Source organism: Enhydra lutris, unplaced genomic scaffold (assembly GCF_002288905.1).
Source record: "Enhydra lutris kenyoni isolate GAN:26980312 unplaced genomic scaffold, ASM228890v2 scaffoldscaffold37, whole genome shotgun sequence".
Classification (NCBI taxonomy): Eukaryota; Metazoa; Chordata; class Mammalia; order Carnivora; family Mustelidae; genus Enhydra; species Enhydra lutris.
The window spans coordinates 26,679,168-26,700,996 of NW_019154121.1; the positions used below are offsets into that span (position 1 = coordinate 26,679,168).

Below are 21,829 nucleotides of genomic sequence, written 5' to 3' on the forward strand. Positions count from 1 at the left end.
ACCCTCCCTTCCCATTCCTGCCAGTAAGAATGCACCTCACTACTGCCCACTGTCCCTGTTCTTTCTCTATATCCCAAATATGGGAAACTGGGGGCTGGGGAAGGGGGGTTCCTAATCTCACCACATCTCTGGAACTCTCCTGTCCCAGCCTATAGCCCTAGGGATCGGCGAGGCGGGGGGGGAGGGCGGCGATGAAAAAGGGAGGGCTGGGGAATGTACAGGTGGGATAGGGAGAACCACGAGGGAAAGGCCCGGTCCTCTTTTGCCCATTCTGGTGGGAACCCATCCTTGCTCTGACACTGGCTGCCTACCCCCTCAGGACTAGCGCTTCTGGGCAGAGGGAGCAAGGGGGGTAGGTGTCAGCATAAGCACCAGAGCGGGGGTGCTGCTGCCCCCGAGCCCAGCCATCGGGGTGAGGGGCAGAGCCTCCAGCACCCGGTCTCAGGACACTTCGGGCAGTGGAGTTAGGACTGGACAGCGGGGCTGGGTCTGAGCTGGAAGCAGGGCTGTAGAGAGCAGGGCGCTAAGGCAGAGCGGAGACCCCGGCCCCAGCCCCACCCCCCTCGGAGCCACTCTACCACCACATCAGCCAGACTGTGGGAAAGGAGCCAATTTATGAAATTAAATAAAGTCCATGGAGGGAGTGACAAACACGGGCCAGAGCACTGCCACCCCGGCCAGGCCCAGCACAGCTGGAGCTCAGCACACCGTGCCTCCCCTGCTTTTCCTCCCCTCCCGGGAGGAGGCTGCAACTGGCCAGGCCCCAGCCTGGCCAAGGTCCTGGCACCTACGGGGGGCAGAAGTCAGAGAAGTAGGGGTGCTGCAGGGCCTCTTCTGCCGAGATGCGCTGGACGGGGTTGCACTTCAGGAGGTTCTGAAGGCATGGGAGAAAGGCGCGGCGGGTTCGGGCTGGGTTAACTGCCTGTAGCCCCTTCCCCCCCAATCTTCCCCCCCACCACCCACAAATGTCTGTGGACCCCACCCTCTACCCTTGCCCTCGGTCACCTGTAGCAGATCCCTCCCCGTGGCATTGAGCTTGGGCACGACATTCACCAGGGACGTTGTGGCCGGGTACATCGGGTAGGGCTGGGGGGGGGGCAGGGAGAGTCAAACCAGAGGTATGGGGGCTTGGAGCTGCTACAGCTGTGGAGTAAAGAGGTCCCCCCGCCCTCATCTCCCAACCCACCTTGTAGTCTGGCAGCTTGGTCATGGCAGGCCACTGCTCCTCAGTCGGTGTCCCCAGAAGTGTGTCCATGGGGTCAAGGGTCACTCAGATGGAAAGAGGCAGTTGAAGGGCTCTTCCCCTCCTGGCAGGGGGGGTCCCTCACATGCCCATCCCCAGTCCCCTCACTTTATCCCATCGCTCAGGACAGAGGTGGGGCCTGGTGTTCCTGGCGTGCCAGGCACTTTTCACACGTTCATACTCTGACCTCAACCCTGATGTCTGCTCCTGATGACCCAGTCACCCCCTCCTCTGCCCACAAATAATCCTGTGGCTGCTTTGGGGTCCTTTGTCCCAAGGATTCACTTCTCAGCTGGAGGAGCATGCTCTTGGCTTCAATCAGCCCTGAGAACATAGGGGTGTCAGCCCTCTGCCCTCCATCCCCTCGCCCAGAGCCACGCCCTCTCCTGGCCCAGCCCATCACCACCCTCACTCCCTGCACTCTGGAGCTCCAGGAGCTCCTGACTCCCTTTCCTTTTTTTTTTTTTTTAAATAAACTCTAGGCCCAACGTTGGGCTCAAACTCATGACCCCTGAGATCAAGAGTTACATCCTCTACTGATGGAGCTGGCCAGGTGCCTCCCCCACTCACTCTCCTTTAGAGAGCTTGAGGGGAAGGGAAATGTCAAAGGATATCGGAAAATTCTCTTCAACTGGTCATCTACGTCATTGCCAGGGAAAAGCGGCCGCCCCGCATTGGCCAGCTCTGGGAGAGGAGCAGGTGTGAGAGAAGGAGACATGCGAAGAAGCCCTCTCTCCCATGGTGCCCTCTGTGCCTTCTAGCCCCATCCCCAAGGGCCTCACTCCCTTCCCCAGAGGAGACACTCCGGACCCTATCTGTCCACGTGATTGGGAGAGGAAGCGGCTCTGCAGACCCCCAGCATGTCACCTGCAAAAATGCAGCCGGCTGACCACATGTCGATGGATGTGGAGTACAGCTTGGCCCCAAAGAGGACATCCGGTGGGCGGTACCACAGCGTGACCACCTGGAGAAGACCCCACCCACAGCGACCCCCTGCTGAGAGGACTGGGGAGGCAGGGCTCAGCGAGGGACAGGGGATGGGGCAGAATAATGTTTTGGGTCCTGGAGAAGGGGATGAAGGTGCTCTGCTAGGAGGGGATCCCCACCCCCAACCCCATATCCCACACCCCACACCCCCAGCTCACCTCGGCTGAGTAACAGCGGACAGGGATCCCGAAGGCTCGAGCCAAGCCAAAATCAGCCAATTTCAGCTCCCCATTCTGGGGGGGTGGGGGGATGGGAAGGGACAGGGAGAGAGGTCTGCAACAGTCTCAGGGCAGGCCTCCTGCCTGCGCCTCCCGGCATGGCTCCCCTCATCACTTGTGACTTGAGCCTGCCCCATCTCCCACCTTCTCCCCAGAAGGTACCCTGTTTATGAGCAGATTCTGGGGCTTCAGGTCCCTGTGCAGCACGTTGCGACTGTGACAGAATCCCAGGCCTTTCAGCAGCTGGAAGAGGAATGACTGGGAGGGGAGGGAGGAGTAGGGGAGGGCATCACACCTTCTGGATAGGAAGCTGCCCTCCCCCGCCGATGGGCCATGCTCCCTTCTTCACCTCTGCTTTGTCTCAAAACCCCACCCATCTTTCAGCGATGAGAGAGGACCTGCTTTGTACTGGGCTAGGTATTAATAAGTGAACAGTGCACAGGGGCCCTGATCCGAATCTTTCTGGAACTTACAGCCTAGTGGGCCTTCCTACATTCCTGCACTGATCTCTCCCCTACATGGCCTCGAGTAAGCACACACCACGGAGCCATCAGTATATATATTATGCTCTATTATTAATCAGCACTACTTCCCCTGGAACCTGGGACAAGGCACTTGGTCTTGGGCCTAGAACAGTGCCTGGCACAAAGCAAAGAATCCAATAGGTATTTTCTGAATGAATGAATGAATCTCTTTGAATCTCATCTTCTCATCTCTCAAGTGCAAATCACATCACTGATAGCAGAGTATTACTGTCAGATCAAAGAGACCACGTGAAGATGCTTGCAAATAGGGAGGCTCCTGGAGGACAGAAATAGACACTCCAGCCTATCCCCGCTCAGGGCCTGAACTTGGTGCTCAGAGTGTGTAGACTGAAGACAGACTCCTACCCCGCCTCCCTGAGTCTCCCAGACGCCAGCCCCTCACCTTCACAATTTCAGGGTCCAAGTCACCATTACAGCTGTCGAAATACTTCTTAAGGTCCTAGAAAGGGGTGGGGGTGGGGAACAGGGCAGAGTTTAACCTCAGTCTGGGCCCCTGTACCCTCCCAAGGCTACTGTCCTCCGAATCCCCCTTTCACCTGGTCACAGAACTCAAAAACCAAAGTCAGCTTCTTGTCGCTATGCAAGACGTCATGAAGCCTAGGAAGGAGGAAGGACTCAGCCAGGAAGGTCTGCAAATGTCAGCCTCAAGTCCCTATTTCAGCCCAACCCTGATCCCAGTATCGGCCCAGCCCCTCTCTGAAGCCCCCCCTCCTCCAAGTGACCACACAGGCAAGGAGGACCCTGCCCAGCTACACACCTGACGATGTTCTTGTGCTTCAGCTCTTTGAGTAGGCAGATTTCCCGAAGGGCTGAACTCGGCACTCCCTACACATGGGAGGGGGCCGGGCGGGCAACAGTCACATCCCACCCAGCCTGGGCCCTCAACCCCCTCCCTGGCCCTGAGGTTCCAGTCCTACCTCATCATCGTCGTCCAGCCTCACCCGCTTCAGAGCCACGATCTCATGGGTCTCCCGGTTTTTGGCCTTGAATACTGTTCCATAGGTCCCTGGGGGAAGAAGGTCAGGGGTGAGGATGAAGATGGGACAAGGGTCCCAGGAAGTCCCTGTCGGGGGAACAGGCAGCGTGGGAGTGTATTTGTGAAGCCTGGAGGACTAAAAAGCGAGATTCAGCGTGAAGGCTCAGCATGGAGGAGCTCTGCGAGGGAGGGTGGGGGCAGAGAAGGTGCCTGCAGACGGCTCAAGGGTGTCTGGAGCAGGGAGAGGCTGCAGCTGCCGGCGTAGGGAAGTCTGTAATGAAGGCGCTGCTTCCGGGGGTTCTGGAAATAGCGAGCAGGCCTGGGAGAAAAGTGAGGGCCGGCAGAAATGAGGTCGGAGGTCTGCATGGACCACTGAGGCTGGGGGTGGGGGGGCGGTGGTGGTGGATGAAAGCTCTGCCAGTGGTGCTGAGGCTCGGGGCAGGAGATGCAGGAAGTGCTAAGGTCGGCAGGTAGGTCTCAGGAAGTGCTAAGGTTGGGGAAGGGGCGTCTGCGGGAAATGCTAACGGGAAGGAGAGGTGTCTGCAAGGAGTGTTGAGCTCGGGGCCAAGGCTGCAGCCAGTGCTGAGGTCGGAGCCTATGGGTATTGCTGACGGTAGAGGAGCCGGCGCTGCAAGGAACGCCGAAGGGTCTGCAGAGGAAGATCTGGCAGGAACATCTCGTAGTCCCATTACCTTCCCCAATCTTCTCGAGTTTCTCGTATTTCTGCATCGCAGCAGCCGCGGGGACCCCTACGGGCCCTGGGTTCTAAGACTCCGGCCCCGGCGTTGCAGAGGAGGCGGCACCCCAGCCTCCGGCCCTGCCCCTCCCTCCTGACTGCGTATGAGCTTCTGGGGCATGTAGTACCAAGGAGAGCCAGGTTTCCCAGCAATATGAGGGGCATTGGGCACAGGAAGACTACAACTCCCAGCAGGCTGAGCGGAGATTTTTTGCCGTACTCGCCTCCCAGGACTCCGGTTCGACCGCGGAGGAAAACCTTGGACTTCAAGTCCCAGAAAGCATCGCGTGTCCGCTTTCCGGGCCTCACCGCGGTAATGCCGCGGCTCCCAGTGTGCTCTGCTCTTGTTATTCCTTTCTGTGATCACAACCTTGTTTTGCAAAGGACCTCTCTGGGGCTACACATTCCAGAACGCAGTAGGGTGGGGGTGGGGCGCCCTCTGGGGTTTGGGGTTTGGCAGTCTGCATCCCCGGCCCGGATGGGTGCTCTCTGACCCGGCTGATGGCGTCGGGGTTCCAACGACCTCCTGACAACAGCAATACGGATTCCCACCTCTCCTCAGGCCATCTGGAGACCTCAGCGTTGATTGGGGAATGGCTCTGAACCATGCCTTGATAACGACTTCGCGGGGACCAGCTGAACCACAGCGCTGGGAAGAGAGGCAGGTGTGCCTCTGGATTTAACGTACACCAGAGACCCCTGTCTGCCCTTTGGGCCCCGTTTGTCGTCCCGGAGCCCACCCGACTGCAGCTGCTCGCAACACTGTGAAGTCCCGAGGCAAGCTGGCTGGAACGCTGGGCGTCCCTCCATACCGGCCTGGAGAACCCGGGCCCATCGGAGTCAGCCAGGGTGTGGCCGAGGGCTGGCAGGTTGACTACCGCCCTCAACACACAGAAGTACAGACAGATGCTACACTCGGAGCAGCCTTGACCTCATCCCTTAAGGAGTTGATTATAGATTTTCTTGCGCTCCTCTCTAATTGTCTCATGATTGCATTCTTGAGGGTTGTGAACTGGACAAAAACAGCCCCAAACAGCACTCCTCAGCACCAGAACCATAGTTGGTGATAAACATTTGTCAATTAACTTGTTTATATCAGAACGTTCTCTGCATACACAATGCTGTGCTTCACCTAGTGGCATATTAAAAAAAAAAAGTACTCTTTATCTGGAAGAATTTATAATTTAGTTGAGAAAAACCAGAAGTACAGAAATCTTTAGCGGCAAGTGATGATTACAATAGGGTTCGAGGAGGGAGGTCGCTGCAGGGAATCACTGAGGCAGAAGTTCCCGGGTTCGGAAAGTCTAGGTCAGCTCAGGGTAATGGGAATCCAGCCTCCAGGAGCCATCACCCCTATCGCCACCGCCCTCCCAACCCCCAAGCAAAGACAGGGCCTATCCTGGAGGCACTGGGGATTACTGGGGAGTGGGGGGTAGGGGGGGAATCTTGATCCCGATGCATCCGTAGTTCAAGTTCCTCCGCCCGGAATTTCCCGATCATCCTTGTGTCTCCGTTTTCCTGTTTGAGATATCCAGCGTGAGGCGGGCTCCTTTCCGCCCAGAAGTGCTTAATGCGGCCAAGAGACGGCGTCCCCGGGGTGCCCGAGTCCCATGCGGGGAAGCCCAGGCGGCTGCCTCACGGGACCGAGCCGGACAGAGGGCTGGCGGCTGGAGCGCCGAGCTCCCGGTGCCGGGCGGTGCCTGGAAGCGCGCCTCCGTCCACGGGTCTCAGCCCCCACTCCCCGCCTCCCCACCCGCTGCGGCGGGGCCGCGCACGGTGCGCCGGGGGGCGCGCACGCAGGGGGCTGGCCTGCCCGCGGCGCGGGGGAAAGTTGAGTTGGGAGAAGTTGGGAGCGGCGGGGGTGCGCCCCGAGGTGGGCACTAGGGAGTCGTCGGGAGCGCGCGAGGGCGCCGAACAAGGGGGAGAGACCCCGAGACCTCCGGGGCACGAAGTCCAGAGCAAGCGGGTAAGCCGGGAGGTGGCAGCGGAGGAGGGCCAGGGCCGCGGAGGGAGGAAGGGAGGGGGAAGGAAAGGGGGGAACTCGGGACTCGGAGCAGGGAGGGAGTGGAAGTGGAGGAAGGGGCGGAGACTGGGGCGCGGGGAAGCGAGGTCTTGGGGAGAAGGATGCGGAGGCGCGCGGAGTGCTGGTTCGGAGCGGGATCCGGGGTCCGCTTATTAGAGTTACCTAAAGTGAGGGTGCCGCGCCCCCTGCCACCAGGAGGGGGTAGTCTCGGAGGCGCCGCCGGCCTTCCCAATTCCTGGACCGGCTCCAGACAACACCCCTCTCCTACGACCCTGTATTCTATTCTTAAGGCCCGTCCAGGGTGCCTAGGCTGGGGGTGCCCCCGGGCCGCTGCTCCGGACCTCCGGGTTGAGAGGTGGAGCAGGGAAGGGAGGGGGTGGCGGGTCAGGTCAGGACAAGGGGTCAGGCAGAAGAGAGAGCGACTGGGTGGGGAGGGGAAAGACGAGTCGGGAGAGTTGGACCTGACTGGGGTTGGGGGGTGCCAGACTTGTCTAGGTGGGAGCCCCGTGCTTGGTGTTGGGGGCGGCGCTGTCTGAAATCCACTTTATCCTCCTTCCTCCGCCCCCCACTCCACCCTCACCAGCCCCACATCGAAGAGCTGTGGAATGTACGAGTTTACTTGGGGGGTGGTTAATGCCCAAGTGGGGGTCCGGGGTGCTAATCCCTTGGGCGGGAGTGGGGGAGATGCTAATCCTCTGGGCCGGTCGGGGCTGGTCCCCGGAATGTGCCCCCACCCCGGATTATCGGCACCGATGCTCTGGACAGAAGCTGCTTTGTGTTCTGGGACGGCGGGGCGGGGGTGGGGAGGTGGGGGAGTACACGGAGGGCACAGCCTGGAAGTAGGAGTGGGGCACCTGCAGGTGCTCCAGACACCAGGCACCCTTCTCAGACCGGGGTCCCTCCCCCCAACACCCCTCTCCCCCACACCAAACGTGACCTGGCTGAAGGCCTGCTAGGGGGAGGTGAAGAGAGCGTCAGCTGAGTCGGGAGTGCTTGCCAGGAATGTGTTGCTCCAGGCTCCCCCCCTGGACTGACCCCCCAGACCTATGTTGTCTGACCCTACACTGACCTGTCTTTTCCCGGAGTGAGCCCTAAGTCGATCAACCCTGATCAACCCTGATCCCCTCCCCCAACAACACACTGGGGAGCTTCAGTACTCCTGATAACCTGGAGTGCCGCCCCCCCACATCTGCTTCCCCCACTAGGAATGAGTACCCCGATTTGCCCTGGGCAGGTTCCTTAACCACAGCTCTTCTGCTTCCCCACCCCACACAGTGCCCTCTGGAGACACCCCGACAGTCACAGTCAGGAGGCCAGCAGCCCTGCCACTCAGATTTTCCTGGCCTCAGGCTAGGGGAGGGGAGAGATCAGTACTGCCCCTTAGGGCTGAACCTCAGGGTTTCGGTGCCCACCCTCCCAGTTCGTCACGTGCCCCTCCCCCATTATAAAGGCCTGTCCTGCCTGTGCCCGCTGTCTCCCTCCCTCCCACTGAGTGAGTGGAGTTGGGCTCCTGCCCCTCCCCCAGGGAGCCTCCTTCATCAGGGGAGGGGGCACAGTCCTGTGTCTCCTCCCAGCCCTGGGTCTGGTGTCTCTACCACCCCCTTGTTGGCTGTTTGGGGCTCTCTCCAGTCTCTCCCTTCCTTCCTTCCACTCTGCTCCATGGGGTGTCTCCCTCTCCCCAGGATAACCCTCTCCCGTTCGGCCCATCTCGGTTGCCACAATTCGGTCACTGCTCCCGTTTCTGGCTCAGCTTGTCCTTTCCTTCCCTCCTCCTGAATTCCCCACCCTGATTTCTGCTGCTTTCTCTGTAGGTCTGGGCCTTGACTCCTGCCCCCCCTTTCTGCAGTCTCTTCCACCTTCTCTGTCACCTCACTTGGCCTTCTGTGGCCTCCTCTGCAGCCCCCCACCCCATCGTCTTCTCTCTGTTTTTTCTTTTCTTCCTATAAATAACTCTTTTCTTTGCTCTCTGGTCTCTATGGGGCATCCTAAAGCCCTTCACAGTCCAGAGGTTCCTGAGCAGCAGGGAGATCCCTCGGTGCCCGCTGGTGGGAAGTTCCTGAGACCTGACCTTCCCCGGGCTGGGCGTGTGTTGGGGGGTTGCTGAGCAAGGCTGGGGCACACTGCCCGGCGGCCTGCCCTCACATGATCCGCACCCCCTCAGGTTATGCCGCCACCTTGTTGCCCTGAAAGCCGCCGTGACAGTGAAAAGGGCTAAGATTTGGCCATGAGCAGCGCCCCCCGGCGCCCCGCCTCGGGCGCAGATCCTTTCTGTACTGTGAGTATTGCCTGCTCGGCTGGCCGCCCCACTGCGCCTGCCCCACCACAGGTGCTCTTGGGGAGGGTCTACTGGCAGACTGGGGAGTGTGTGTGTGTATGTGTGTGTGTGTGAGCTCAGGAGGAGGGGAGCCTCTGATGGGTTGGGGAGGGGTGCTTCCATCCCTCCCCTGGCCCCATCTGGGTCTCACGGGTCTGGGATGGGTATTGGTGGGGCGGTCCTGCCACTTCCAGGAGGGAACTGAGGCTGTTTCCTGAAGATCTGGGTGGTTCTCTAGCCTCAGAGAGAGAGGAACTTTGGGGACCTAGGTCTCTAACCTGGCGACCCCCTTCTGACTCAGCCTTAGAGGTGGCAGCGTCCTCACACGGCGGTTCTGGGCAGAGTTTGCTTGCACTGACACCCGCCCCTGGCCCCACGTGCCACCTGGCCCGCCCTGCGAGGCCCCACGTGGCCACTGCCCCACGTGGCCCCCTCCTGATTTTCCTGGGGAGTGTAATGATTAACCCCAAGTGCCATAATCAGCCCCTTATTGGCCATCTGGCCCAGCAGGGCACGTGACTGGGAAAGGGGCACGGGCTGATCCCCTCCCCCTCCTTCCCGAGTTCACCCCTGCCGGCCATGGACTTCCTCCTGCGGCCTCAGGTGCGAGGGGCTCTCAACCCCCCTGCCCCCACCCTGGCTAGCTCCCCGCGCTCACTCGCTTCAGCCGCCTCTCGCCGCCTTCCTCCCACTGCTAATTCCGGTGAGAGTGGAGCGGGAGCTTGGGGAAGAGGGCTAGAGCTGCTGGGGGTGGGGGGTGGAAAGCGAGGAGGGGGGGTGGGAAGCGAGCCCCTGACTCCTGTATCTTGTGTCCAGTATCCCTGCCACTCCCTGCCGCTCCTGTTCCCAGCTCCTGTCCCCACCTCAGTGTCTCCCAGGGACCCGCCTTCTTCTTAGCCCTCCTCCCCTTGGCTCTTCCTTGCTCTGGCCACTGGCACCGCCACGGAGGGGGGCTCCATACCCCGCCCTTGGAGATCCTGATGCCCTTGAGGTCCAGAAGCTCTTGAGCAAATATTTGGCGGTGCCGGGAGCTGAGACCGGCGGGGCGGGGTGGGGGGGTGTGCTGGACAGAGACTGTGGCCAGGCAGCAGGCTGCTTAGCTAGGCTGAGCTCTCCAAAGCCCTGCCGCCGGCCGCCACCACTGCCTGGCCGCCACCACTGCCCGCAGTCCACCGCTCTTCTGCAGTATGACTCAGGTGGGGGGGGTGAGGGGTGGGGCTGGCGAACCGAGGGGCCCCAGGCCCAGTGGGGTGCAGCTGTGTGGGGGGGGGCATTCCTGACAAGGGGAAGCGCTGCATTCCTGATTCCTGTCTGGGGGCTAGGTTTCAGTTTGACTCGGGAGAGTTCAGGTGAGTAGGCTTGGGTACCTCCGGAAGTTACTTTTCAGGCCCGTAGTTGTGCTCCAGGCAGAGGGAATTGGTGCACCGTCAGCCATGTGAACTGGCCAGTTCCCACGCCTTACCTCGGGGCTGGAGATGCAGGATTCCTCCTGAGATTTTCCTCCTGCCCTAGAACAGGGTTCAGATGTCTTGGAACCTAGGGGAAGGCTGCTTGGGGAGTGGGGCCAGTGGGGGTGGGCCTCTGGGTCCCTGGCATCTGGGGGGAAGGCTGCTGGGGGGGTCCTGGAGCTCCAGCACGGCACAGGGTGGGGTTTCGGGGTACAACTCTTGGTGAGCCCCTGTGTGTCCTCCCCACCCCTGCATCCTCACAGCCGGAGCCAGAGAGCTTGGGCCCTGGAGCGCCTGGGTTCCCTGAGCAGGAGGAAGATGAACTTCACCGCACTCTAGGCGTGGAGAGGTTTGAGGAGATCCTGCAGGAGGCTGGGTCCCGAGGAGGAGAGGAGCCAGGCCGCAGCTATGGAGAGGAAGACTTTGAATGTGAGGGGGCGATGGGGAGGGGGAGGCAAGGGTACTTAGGGTCGCCTGTCCATCAGGGAAGGGGCCCAGGGTCTGGTAGGAAGGGCTCAGGACCGCGATGTCAGGGAAGGAAGCTGTGCCCACCTCCAGCCAGGTCCCTTCTCCCTGCAGACCACCGCCAGTCCTCCCACCACATCCATCACCCACTGTCCACCCACCTGCCTCCGGACACCCGCCGCCGCAAGACACCCCAGGGCCCAGGACGGAAGCCTCGCAGGCGCCCTGGAGCCTCCCCGACTGGGGAGACCCCCACCATTGAGGAGGGGGAGGAAGATGAAGATGAGGCCAGTGAGGCCGAGGGGTCCCGGGCACTCACCCAGCCATCACCAGCCTCCACACCCTCTTCTGTGCAAGTGAGTTGGGGCAGGGCTCCTGAGGGGGGGTGTCTCTTCGGGGTCCCTGGCCTGGCCTCACTTGTCCCCGTGGGTTCCTGTTCTAGTTCTTTCTCCAGGAGGACGAAGGTGCTGACCGAAAGGCAGAAAGGACCAGTCCATCTCCTCCCCCACCAGTGCCCCCCCAGGAGGCAGCTCCCCGGGCCAGCAGAGGGGCCCAGACTGGGTAGGTGTCCCCAGATAGAGACCTCCCCTACTGGTGTCAGTGATGTGATGTGGGGGAAAAAGCATGAGCCTCGGGAGCCTCAGATCAGGGTTCAAATCCGAGCCCTGCCCCTTTGGGCAAGTATAACCTCTCTGAGCCTTCTCCTGTGTAAACCAAGAATAATAGAACTTTCTTACAAGGTGGTTGCAGGGATTAAAGGGTGGTGTGAAATAAGGTTTCAGCGTGGGTTACTCCGGCACGGGACAGGTGTGCAGTCAAAGCCCCTGCACTTCTTCCCCCACCTATGATGTCAGGTAGGGCGGCATCGAGCGCCGGATTGGGGATTGGATAACATCCGATTGGTAACATGGGGCCCCAAAGGTGTGAGAAGACTGGGAGACCTCCCTTTCACTCCTGGGGAGCTGCCAGTCCACCGTGGTAAATGGCATCACAAAAGTCACTATGGTGAAGGGCAGATTTGGTCCCATCAGGGGGGGATTGGAGTTTGGGGGTGTTAGCCAGAGAAGTCTTCTTGGAGGAAATCACTTTGAACTGGGTCTCAAGGTCACCATTATCGTGAACCTGCTGTTTCCTGGGTGCCAGGCAGCGTAAAGGGCTACAGGGAAGGGGGTGGGGCATGGGCTGCCTGACTCACTGGGGAGACAGACAGGGTGGCCGTCTGCAGGGGCTCGAGCGGGGAGCCTGCGCTGGTGGGCAGCCCAGGGGCCCGGGGAAAGGCGGAGGAGCCTCAGGGAGCGCATTGGCATTGGAAAAGCTGGTCGGATCTGTGGGCAGGGGTGCCACCAGGACCGAGAGCACTGGGGTTGGGTGTAGGGGAAGAAAGCCTGACGGGGGCTCTTCTCATTGTGAATGGGAGACACAGGCTTGGAGCTGTGGGAGAGCAGTTTAGAATGGCGTGGCTGGGCTCAGTGGCTGAGAGGAAGGAGACATCCCAGTTTGGGGCCAGGAGCAAAAGTAGGCACCTGTAAGGACAAGTTCATGGGAGCCGCCTGCACTTTCAGAGTTTTTTCCACTTGGTTAGAAACTTGGGAGCCGTGACCATCTTGAGCCCACGGGGAAGGGTGTGCGCCAGAGGGGAAGGAGGGCCTGCGCTGGCGGCTGTTGCCGTCCTCACCCCCCAGCCCCCGGGGGCTGGCCTCGGCTCTGCTTTGCTGTTGAGGGGCTGGTGGTCTGAGGCAGCCGGTGTGAAGAGCCCAGTCGCAGGGCTGCCCCTGCCTGCAGGGGGCTCAGCGGTCCCCGTGTGCGCCCACCGCGAATGCAGGTGGGTCCAGGTGGGGTCCCCTCTCCGGGTTCCTCCGGCATCCCCCTGGCCTGACTCTGGCTCACGGCGGCTCTGTCTGTCCAGAGTCCCAGTGGAGGAGGCGGCAACGGCTATGGCCAGCGGCACTGCAGGAGGTGACGACGGGGGAGCGTCCGCGCGTCCCCTGACCAAAGCTCAGCCCGGGCACCGAAGCTATAACCTGCAGGAGAGGAGGCGCATTGGGAGCATGACGGGGGCTGAGCAGGCCCTGCTGCCCCGAGTCCCCACAGACGAGAGTGAGGCCCAGACACTGGCCACCGCTGACCTAGACCTCATGAAGAGTGAGTACTGGCCAGGCCAAGCCCAGGGCTGGTGGGAGCAGGAGGGAGAGAAAGCAGGAGCCTTACCCTGGCCCCCACCTCCTGTAGGTCACCGGTTTGAGGACGTTCCCGGAGTGCGGCGGCACTTGGTGCGGAAGAATGCCAAGGCGTCTGGGCAGGGTGGCCGGGAAGGGCGAGAGCCCGGCCCCACACCTCGGGCCCGACCCCGGGCCCCCCACAAGCCCCATGAGGTACTGTTCGCCACTTCTTGCCCTTCCGTTATCTCCCTGTCCATATCCAACCCACAGGTTGGTTCCCTGTACCCCACCCACAGCAATAATCTCTAATACCAGGGCTGCTATCTGCAGTTGTGAAGGTTGTACACTGCACAAGAGTCCTTGACGTGGTTGATTCGGGTGTTAGAATTCTGATTCACATCTCAGACACCGTTGATTTCTATATTCTGGCCGTTTTCTGGCAGCTGGCCGTGAGGAACATGAGGACCCTTTGGGCTAGAGGAGGCTCTGTAGAGGAGCTCACAGCCCGGGGGACGTCAGCCATACATCCAGGGCAGTGATTGACCAAGATCACGCAGTTCCTTAGGGACACTGCCCATCGTAGGCTCCAGCGATCTAGTCCTCAAACCCACCCCTTCCAGTGGATTTTTTTGATCTTTTTTATCGAGGTCTATCAGCATCCAGTGAAGTGCACTGGGGCTAAGTGTGCGGCTCAGGTGACTTTTTGCACATGTACATAGCCGGCTAACTTTGCCCACACATAGAACGTTTTCCATGCTCTCTCCCTTTGCGCGGCTGCTCAGTACCATCCGCTGTGACTGCTCTGGTGTCCTGCTCAGTACGACGTGTACCAAGTGCGTGTACGCGGGAGCATATAGCATTCTAGTGTGTGCACGTGCGCGGTGATCCTTCATCAAGCACGTGCTACGTCATGTACAGAGCTGAGTGTTTTGTATGCTTTCTTTTGAGTCCCCATAAAAGGCTTTTGAGGTGGTTAGTAGTATTCCTGTTTTATAGATGAGGCAAAGAGAGAATCAGATTGGCTAGGATCAGGCGAGGCCCATGCCCTGTATGGTGCCTGGGGCTGTGCCAGCTCATGTCCCACCCCGACGCTGGCTGTCTTGGAGAGCAGTCCTGGGGCCCCTTGGCTCTGACCTTGCTGTGCCCTCTCATCTTCTATCCCAAGGTGTTTGTGGAGCTGAATGAGTTGCTACTGGACAAAAACCAGGAGCCTCAGTGGCGGGAAACAGCACGCTGGATCAAATTTGAGGAGGATGTGGAGGAGGAGACGGAGCGCTGGGGGAAGCCCCATGTGGCCTCCCTCTCCTTCCGCAGCCTCCTGGAGCTCCGCCGGACCCTGGCCCACGGTAACCTGCCCTGCCCTCCCCCCACCCCGCCCCAGGTAAATCTTGTGGACTGAGCCTGTTCTCAGAGGACCAGAGCCCCCCAGTGTGTAATGCTACCCTAGCCCAGGAAGGCGCCTCCTCGTCTCCTGACGTCACATAGCCTGTCATTGGTGGGCTTTGTCATTGGTGACCGCAGGGCAGGGTTGACACCGCTCTCTTATCTGGCATTTTTAGCAAATGGCTCCTTAAAGTGATGTTTTCAGATAACCCGAGCTGGTATGTTTGGGATGGTGACATGTTTTTAAAGAATGCCGATGGAAATTTTTCTGACGTGATCTAATCTAATCTATAGGGCTATGTAAAGTGCGGTTTTTCGGTTTTTGGTTTTTTTCTTTTTAGCATTTTATTTTTAAGTCGTCTGTACAGCCATCGTGGGGCTCGAACTCACAACCCCGAGGTCAGGAATTGTACGCTTTCGCGACTGAGCTGGCCCGGTGCCCCCAGGGCTATGACCAAGACACCAGACTCTTGAGGTCTCTGATGTTTCTGCTCTGTGTCTGTGTCTGTTACCTCCTTCCGTTTGGAGAAGTCCCTCCCAGTTGCTGTGAGAAGGCAGCTGAGGACTCAGAAACCTGCTGTCAGAACTGCTTCGGAACCAGGAGTAAATGGGCTCTGAGGGAAGCTGTCAGGCTTTGCGTGAGACGCCAACATGCACATGCCTTGTCGCTGGGCTTTGTGACCTCTGTTTCGGCTGCTCAGGGCCCTTTGGTTCTGTTAGTTGTTACACCCTTTTTTTTTTTTTTTTTTTTTTTTTTTTTTTTAGATTTTATTTATTTGAGAGAGACCACAGGGTAGGGGGCAGAGGCAGAGGGAGAAGCAGGCCCCCAGCTGAGGGGCTCGATCCCAGGACCCTGAGACCAGGACTTGAGCTAAAGGCAGACACTTAACTGATGGAGCCCCCCAGGGGCCTCCCGTTTTTTTTAAATGGTTCTGTTTGTTGTCTAGTTCTGCATTCCTACAAGTTGACCTCGACAGAAAGATGCTCTGGTCACTTTTAAAAGGATTTCCATTTCTATGTAAAATAGTAATTCAAAGCAGTGACCAGTGGAAAGATCTGGAAACTGTCCCATGAGCAGCTGTTGGACTTGGGGGAAGTCTAGGGGGCCAGGCTAGAGGCTGATATCTTCAGATGGCTTAAGGCCACAGATGGGCCGTGTCATGTTTGGAGGGCAGAACTAGGACCCTAGAGTGGACATTAGAGGAGGCAGCATGTGGCTCACCGAGTGAGCCCTGAGTGGACAGCCTGGCGTGCCCCAGCGGAGCGCTGCGTGCTCCTTGGAAGGGGCCTCTGGGAAGGCCCTGCCTCGGTGGCCTTTGCTGAGCCCCACCACATCCCTGTGGGAGAGAGGGTCGGAAGGAACGGACAGGATGGGTCAGAGACGTGATGGGGCTCGGGTCTTGAGCCCCGCTCACTGGTTTCTAGGCCAGTGCTCCATCCCTGGACTGTGCTTACCTGGGCACCCCCCCATCCCCGGTTCTCCCTCCCTTCTACCCCCTGCCCTTACTTCGAGCCTGGGGAGGAGGGCCTGTCCATGCCATCCTTCTTCAGGGGCCGTGCTTTTGGACCTGGACCAGCAGACCCTGCCCGGGGTGGCCCACCAGGTGGTGGAGCAGATGGTCATCTCCGACCAGATCAAGGCTGAGGACAGAGCCAACGTGCTTCGGGCCCTGCTCCTGAAACACAGGTGAGGCCGCACCTGCTGCCCCTGCCCACCCACCCCACGCCATGACCACTGCCCTCCTTCCCTCACCGCCCTCTGCTCTTCCAGCCACCCAAGTGACGAGAAGGACTTCTCCTTCCCTCGAAACATCTCAGCCGGCTCCCTCGGCTCCCTGCTGGGGCATCACCACGGCCAGGGGGCCGAGAGTGATCCCCATGTCACCGAGCCTCTCATTGGAGGTGTCCCCGAGACTCGGCTAGAGGTGGAACGAGAGGTGAGGGTTGGCACTGGCTGGTTTAGGTCTTGGCCGCTAGCGGGGGCGGCCAGGTAGCACGCGTGATCCCAGCATGGATATACGGCGGGGGGACTATGCAGGGTGGGGGGACTGTGGGGCGGGGGGGAGCATACAGCGGGGGGGCCTGGCTGGGCTGAGCTCTGTTCTTCGGCATCCCCAGCGGGAGCTCCCACCCTCAGCCCCACCAGCAGGCATCACGCGCTCCAAGTCCAAGCACGAACTGAAGCTCCTGGAGAAGATCCCCGAGAACGCCGAGGCCACAGTGGTCCTTGTGGGTACGTGGGCAGGTCTTGTGGGTGGGAGGTGTCGACAGCCTGGCCTGCCTTGGTGCCACCTTGGGGCTGGCAGCTGGGGGTCTGGGGGCGCTGGTCTGTGCCCTCCCTTAGCCCACGATGGCCCCCCTGCCCCTAGGCTGCGTAGAGTTCCTGTCCCGCCCCACCATGGCCTTCGTGCGGCTGCGGGAGGCCGTGGAGCTGGACGCGGTGCTGGAGGTACCCGTGCCCGTGCGCTTCCTCTTCCTGCTTCTGGGCCCGAGCAGCGCCAACATGGACTACCACGAGATCGGCCGCTCCATCTCCACGCTCATGTCCGACAAGGTCAGGCCCTGCCCGGCGCCCTTGGGGACACGCCTCGGTCCGCTCCGGGACCCCCAGCCCTCGCCCCGCACCCTCACCGGCCCCGGGCCTGCTTTGGCAGCAATTCCACGAGGCAGCCTACCTGGCCGACGAGCGGGAGGACCTGCTGGCCGCCATCAACGCCTTCCTGGACTGCAGTGTGGTGCTGCCGCCCTCGGAAGTGCAGGGCGAGGAGCTGCTGCGCTCCGTCGCCCACTTCCAACGCCAGATGCTCAAGAAGCGGGAGGAGCAGGGCCGGCTGTTGCCCCCTGGGGCTGGACTGGAGCCCAAGTCAGCGCAGGAGAAGGGTACGGGCCTGGGGGCCAGGAGCCGCTGCCCGCGGGGGCTCAGGACTGGGAGGTCTGGATGAACATGGAGGAGGGGCTGAGCACGGAGGGGCCGTGGCGGGCGCCCTGACGGAGGCCTGGGTTGCAGCGCTCCTGCAGATGGTAGAGGTGGCGGATGCGGTGGAAGACGATCCCCTCCGGCGGACGGGACGGCCCTTCGGGGGCCTGATCCGAGATGTGCGGCGCCGCTATCCCCACTACCTGAGCGACTTTCGGGACGCGCTCGACCCCCAGTGCCTGGCTGCTGTCATCTTCATCTACTTCGCGGCCCTATCTCCTGCCATCACCTTCGGGGGGCTGCTGGGTAAGGCGAGGCTTTGGGATGCCGGCCACGCGGGCAGGGTACGCCCCGGCCCCGGCTGCCCACGCCTGAGCCGCGTCCTGCCACCCCAGGAGAGAAGACTCAGGACCTGATTGGGGTGTCGGAGCTGATCATGTCCACGGCGCTCCAGGGCGTGGTCTTCTGCCTGCTGGGGGCCCAGCCACTGCTGGTGATCGGCTTCTCCGGGCCCCTGCTGGTCTTCGAGGAAGCCTTCTTTTCGGTAAGGGCCCACAGGCTGGTGGAGGGCTGGCTTTTCCTGCCCCATTCCCCGGATAGGCCCATTATTTTGCTAGGCCCCGGGCTCTGGGCCCTGACTGGATCGCCCTGCCCCCCCCCCCCCAGTTCTGCAGCAGCAACAACCTAGAGTACCTGGTGGGCCGCGTGTGGATCGGCTTCTGGCTGGTGCTCCTGGCCCTGCTCATGGTGGCCCTGGAGGGGAGCTTCCTGGTGCGCTTCGTGTCCCGTTTCACCCAGGAGATCTTTGCTTTCCTCATCTCCCTCATCTTCATCTATGAGACGTTCTACAAGCTGGTTAAGGTGAGCAGGCCCTGCTGGGAGAGCTGGGTCAGGAGCGGTGAGACCTGGAGACTGGCGGGGAGCTGGGGTGCCTTCTGCCTCACTCTCACTCTCGCTTTGGGGTGGGAAGTCCCAGGCTTGCCCGGAGCTCCCCTGGGCTGCGGGCCAAGGAGCCCACGGAGCACGGGCTGGTTCTTCCTTCTGGCCCCTCTCCGCCCTCTCTGGCACCAACATGCATCCTGGGACTTCAGGTCGATCTTAAAAACTCACGTATTTAATAGCAAAGGTAACACGTTCTTTTGTTAAAGTGGCGGACAGTCCAGAAGTGTCAAAGAGGAAGGCCCCTGAGATGACACACACAGTCACAGTCTGGGCCTCAGAGCCGGGCCATGTCAGGCTTGGGAGAGGACACGGCCCCGTGATCCTCTGCTCCCCGTATCCTGGCCCTCCTGGCCTGGCTGGACCACCCCCCAGCTGCCTGAATCCCGTTTCCCTTGCTCACATCTGGTCACCAGTCATTTTCTTGATCAACAAAACAAGCCCTGGGGTGCCTGGGTGGCTCAGTTGGTCAAGCCTCTGCCTTCTGCTCAGGTCATGATCTCAGGGTCCTGGGATCGAGCCCTGTGTTGGGTTCCCTGCTCCGCGGGGAGTCTGCTTCTCCCTCTGCCCCTCCCCCTGCTTGTGTGCATGCACACACTCTCTCTCTCTCTCTCTCTCTCTCTGTCAAATTAATAGAAACCAAAAAAACAAGCCCCTTAAGGCCAGGCCTGCCATCTCCTACCCTGCCTACCCCACTCAGCATACGTCCGCGCCCAGAAATCTCTCCACTTGGGCTGACGGAGCCCTCTGTCCTCTCCCTAGATCTTCCAGGAGCACCCCCTCCACGGCTGTTTGGTCGCCAACAGCTCTGAGGTGGACAGCAGCGAGAACAGCACATGGCGTGGGACAGGAGCTGCACTGGGACTGGGGAACGGGAGCTCTGCGGGACCAGCTGGGCAGGGGAGGCCCCGGGGTCAGCCCAACACCGCCCTGCTGTCACTGGTGCTCATGGCCGGCACCTTCTTTATCGCTTTCTTCCTTCGCAAATTCAAGAATAGCCGGTTCTTCCCTGGCCGGGTGTGTGAGCTGAAATGCCAGAGGGAACGAGGTGGGGGGAGTGGGGGGCCAGAAGGGGTGACTGAGTCAGGGCTGGAGTGGGGCAGGGGCCTCTGAGCACACTGCTTGCCCACAGGTGCGGCGGGTGATTGGGGACTTTGGGGTGCCCATCGCAATCCTCATCATGGTGCTGGTGGATTACGGCATCGAGGACACCTATACCCAGGTGAGCCTGAGCTCATGGTCCGGCGAGGAGATGCTGCCTAGCGCCGGGCTCCAGATCTTCCCTTCCAGCCCAACCCCAGAGCTGCCTCTTACCTGTGTGGACCCCAGGCCTCTTCTGCAGCACGCCATCAGCATTCGCCCTGCCCTGTGCCCCTCGGGTCTCCCCCTCCACAGTTCACCAGCCCTCAGCCCCACTCTCTGCCCTCCAGAAGCTGAGCGTGCCCAGTGGAGTCTCCGTGACAGCCCCAGAGAAGCGGGGCTGGGTCATCAACCCCCTAGGGGAGAACAGCTCCTTCCCCGTGTGGATGATGGTTGCCAGCCTGCTACCGGCCGTCCTGGTTTTCATTCTGATCTTCATGGAGACACAGATCACCACGTGAGTGGTCCTGGCCCAGCGGGTGCTCCACAGACAGAACAGCTCTGTTCGTGGAAGGGCTGGAACCCCAGCAAGGCCAGCCACTGTGGGGGACTGAGTGAGGAAAGCCCAGGGTGCCAAGCTGGCCCCTAGAATTTATTTACCTTTTTATAGATTCATTTATTTATTCGAGAGCGAGCACGAGGGGGAGGGGCAGGGGAAGAGGGAAAGCAGCTCAGACAGACTCCGTGCTGAGCTCGATCTCACAACCCTGGCATCACGACCTGAGCCAAAACCAAGAGTCGGACGTTTAACCAGCAGCGCCTCCCAGGCGCCCCTGGAATTTATCCTGTAGGCAGTAGAACGTTCCACTGATGTTTGCTGGGATGGGCACAGTGGAGGCTGGAAGCGGTCCTGAACCGCAGAGAGGGCGGCACAGGGTGGGCCTTGCCCCATGACCAAACTCTTCCTGATGGAATGAGCAGGCACCACCAGGTTCCAGAAGCAGACAGAGGTTCCTGACTGGGTGCTCTGGGGAGACCCGGTGGTCTGCCGGGCTGGGCGTCAGGGCACGCCTGTCCCCACCAGGCTGATCATCTCCAAGAAAGAGCGGATGCTGCAGAAGGGCTCCGGCTTCCACCTGGACCTGCTGCTCATCGTGGCCATGGGCGGCATCTGTGCCCTCTTTGGCCTGCCCTGGCTGGCTGCTGCCACCGTGCGCTCCGTCACTCACGCCAACGCGCTCACCGTCATGAGCAAGGCTGTGGCGCCTGGGGACAAGCCCAAGATCCAGGAGGTCAAGGAGCAGCGGGTAACTGGGCTGCTGGTTGCCCTGCTTGTAGGTGAGTTCAACTCTCGCTCCACCCCTCCCCGGAGCGGTCTGCGGGGGTGGGGAGCACTGGGGCCAGCTGCTGCTCCCTTTCCTCCCCCAGGTCTCTCCTTGGTTATCGGGGATCTGCTCCGGCAGATCCCCCTGGCCGTGCTCTTTGGAATTTTTCTGTACATGGGAGTCACCTCCCTTAACGGGATCCAGTTCTACGAGCGGCTGCACCTGCTGCTCATGCCCCCCAAACACCACCCAGATGTGACCTACGTCAAGAAGGTAAGACCCCACTTGGAAGAGCCCCACGCCTCCGCCCCCTTCTGGCCTGCGGGGGTCCCTCTCCAGCCCCCGTTTGGTCTGTGGGGACCTGGCTTTGGTAAGCACCCAAAAAGGCACTTCCACCCCCATCCCCACGGAGGGAGAAAGGGTCACCTGTCCTCCGGAGGTGGCAGACCATGTGGCCCTCTGGGGACCAGGGCCCTCCAGTGCTGGGGAGAAGCCTGGGCTCACCTGTCATATCGCACCCACCCCCAGGTTCGGACCCTCCGAATGCACCTGTTCACAGCCCTGCAGCTGCTGTGCTTGGCCCTGCTCTGGGCGGTCATGTCCACGGCCGCCTCCCTGGCCTTCCCCTTCATCCTCATCCTCACGGTGCCCCTTCGCATGGTGGTGCTCACGCGCATCTTCACAGAGCGAGAGATGAAATGCGTAAGGCCTCCTGCCCCTCCCCTGGCCCCCGTCCACCTCTGGGGTCCCTGCCCAGGCTGAAGTCAGGCTCAGCCTCCTTGTTCTCTGCACCCCCCCAACAGCTGGATGCTAATGAGGCGGAGCCAGTGTTCGATGAGCGGGAGGGCGTGGATGAGTACAACGAGATGCCCATGCCTGTGTAGCTGCTGCCCGGACCAACAGCCAAGGGACAGATGGACAGAGGGAGCAGGGGCTTTGGCGGGGGGGCTCTCTCCAGCCCTCCCTCGTTTTTATTTAAGTGAATAATTTAAAGTCCCCATACCACCCCCACAGTAAAGCGCTTCGGCCCCCACCTACCCCTGGCCTTCCGTCTCTGTGTGGGGAGGAAGC

General features: G+C 60.8%; 2 protein-coding genes across 4 annotated transcripts; one reads left to right on the forward strand and one right to left on the reverse strand.

Moving 5' to 3' along the window:
• Nucleotides 1-595: 595 nt before the first annotated feature.
• LOC111154329 (cyclin dependent kinase 5) lies at nucleotides 596-4,789 on the reverse strand. Of its 2 annotated transcripts, XM_022513865.1 has the most exons (12): nucleotides 4,662-4,789; nucleotides 3,911-3,999; nucleotides 3,751-3,818; nucleotides 3,530-3,590; nucleotides 3,376-3,432; nucleotides 2,611-2,706; nucleotides 2,389-2,463; nucleotides 2,111-2,207; nucleotides 1,858-1,927; nucleotides 1,187-1,247; nucleotides 1,006-1,086; nucleotides 596-874 (listed from the first exon to the last, which is right to left on the reverse strand). In XM_022513865.1, the coding sequence occupies exons 1-12, from the start codon at nucleotides 4,696-4,698 to the stop codon at nucleotides 788-790; spliced, it is 879 nt and encodes a 292-aa protein (XP_022369573.1). In that variant the 5' UTR covers nucleotides 4,699-4,789; the 3' UTR covers nucleotides 596-787. The 2 variants fall into 2 exon arrangements, with proteins under 2 accessions (XP_022369573.1, XP_022369574.1); XM_022513866.1 differs by lacking the exon at nucleotides 2,611-2,706 and having other exon boundaries at nucleotides 4,662-4,788.
• Nucleotides 4,790-6,563: 1,774 nt separating this feature from the next.
• LOC111154322 (solute carrier family 4 member 2) lies at nucleotides 6,564-21,795 on the forward strand. Of its 2 annotated transcripts, XM_022513844.1 has the most exons (23): nucleotides 6,564-6,671; nucleotides 8,890-9,003; nucleotides 10,754-10,919; nucleotides 11,070-11,311; nucleotides 11,398-11,516; nucleotides 12,862-13,097; nucleotides 13,185-13,327; nucleotides 14,280-14,460; nucleotides 16,049-16,184; nucleotides 16,269-16,434; nucleotides 16,616-16,730; nucleotides 16,867-17,051; nucleotides 17,152-17,377; nucleotides 17,505-17,720; nucleotides 17,810-17,958; nucleotides 18,081-18,275; nucleotides 19,116-19,370; nucleotides 19,486-19,575; nucleotides 19,784-19,950; nucleotides 20,518-20,771; nucleotides 20,862-21,031; nucleotides 21,287-21,460; nucleotides 21,562-21,795. In XM_022513844.1, the coding sequence occupies exons 2-23, from the start codon at nucleotides 8,953-8,955 to the stop codon at nucleotides 21,640-21,642; spliced, it is 3,717 nt and encodes a 1,238-aa protein (XP_022369552.1). In that variant the 5' UTR covers nucleotides 6,564-6,671; nucleotides 8,890-8,952; the 3' UTR covers nucleotides 21,643-21,795. The 2 variants fall into 2 exon arrangements, with proteins under 2 accessions (XP_022369552.1, XP_022369553.1); XM_022513845.1 differs by lacking the exons at nucleotides 6,564-6,671; nucleotides 8,890-9,003 and adding an exon at nucleotides 9,012-9,645.
• Nucleotides 21,796-21,829: the final 34 nt, after the last annotated feature.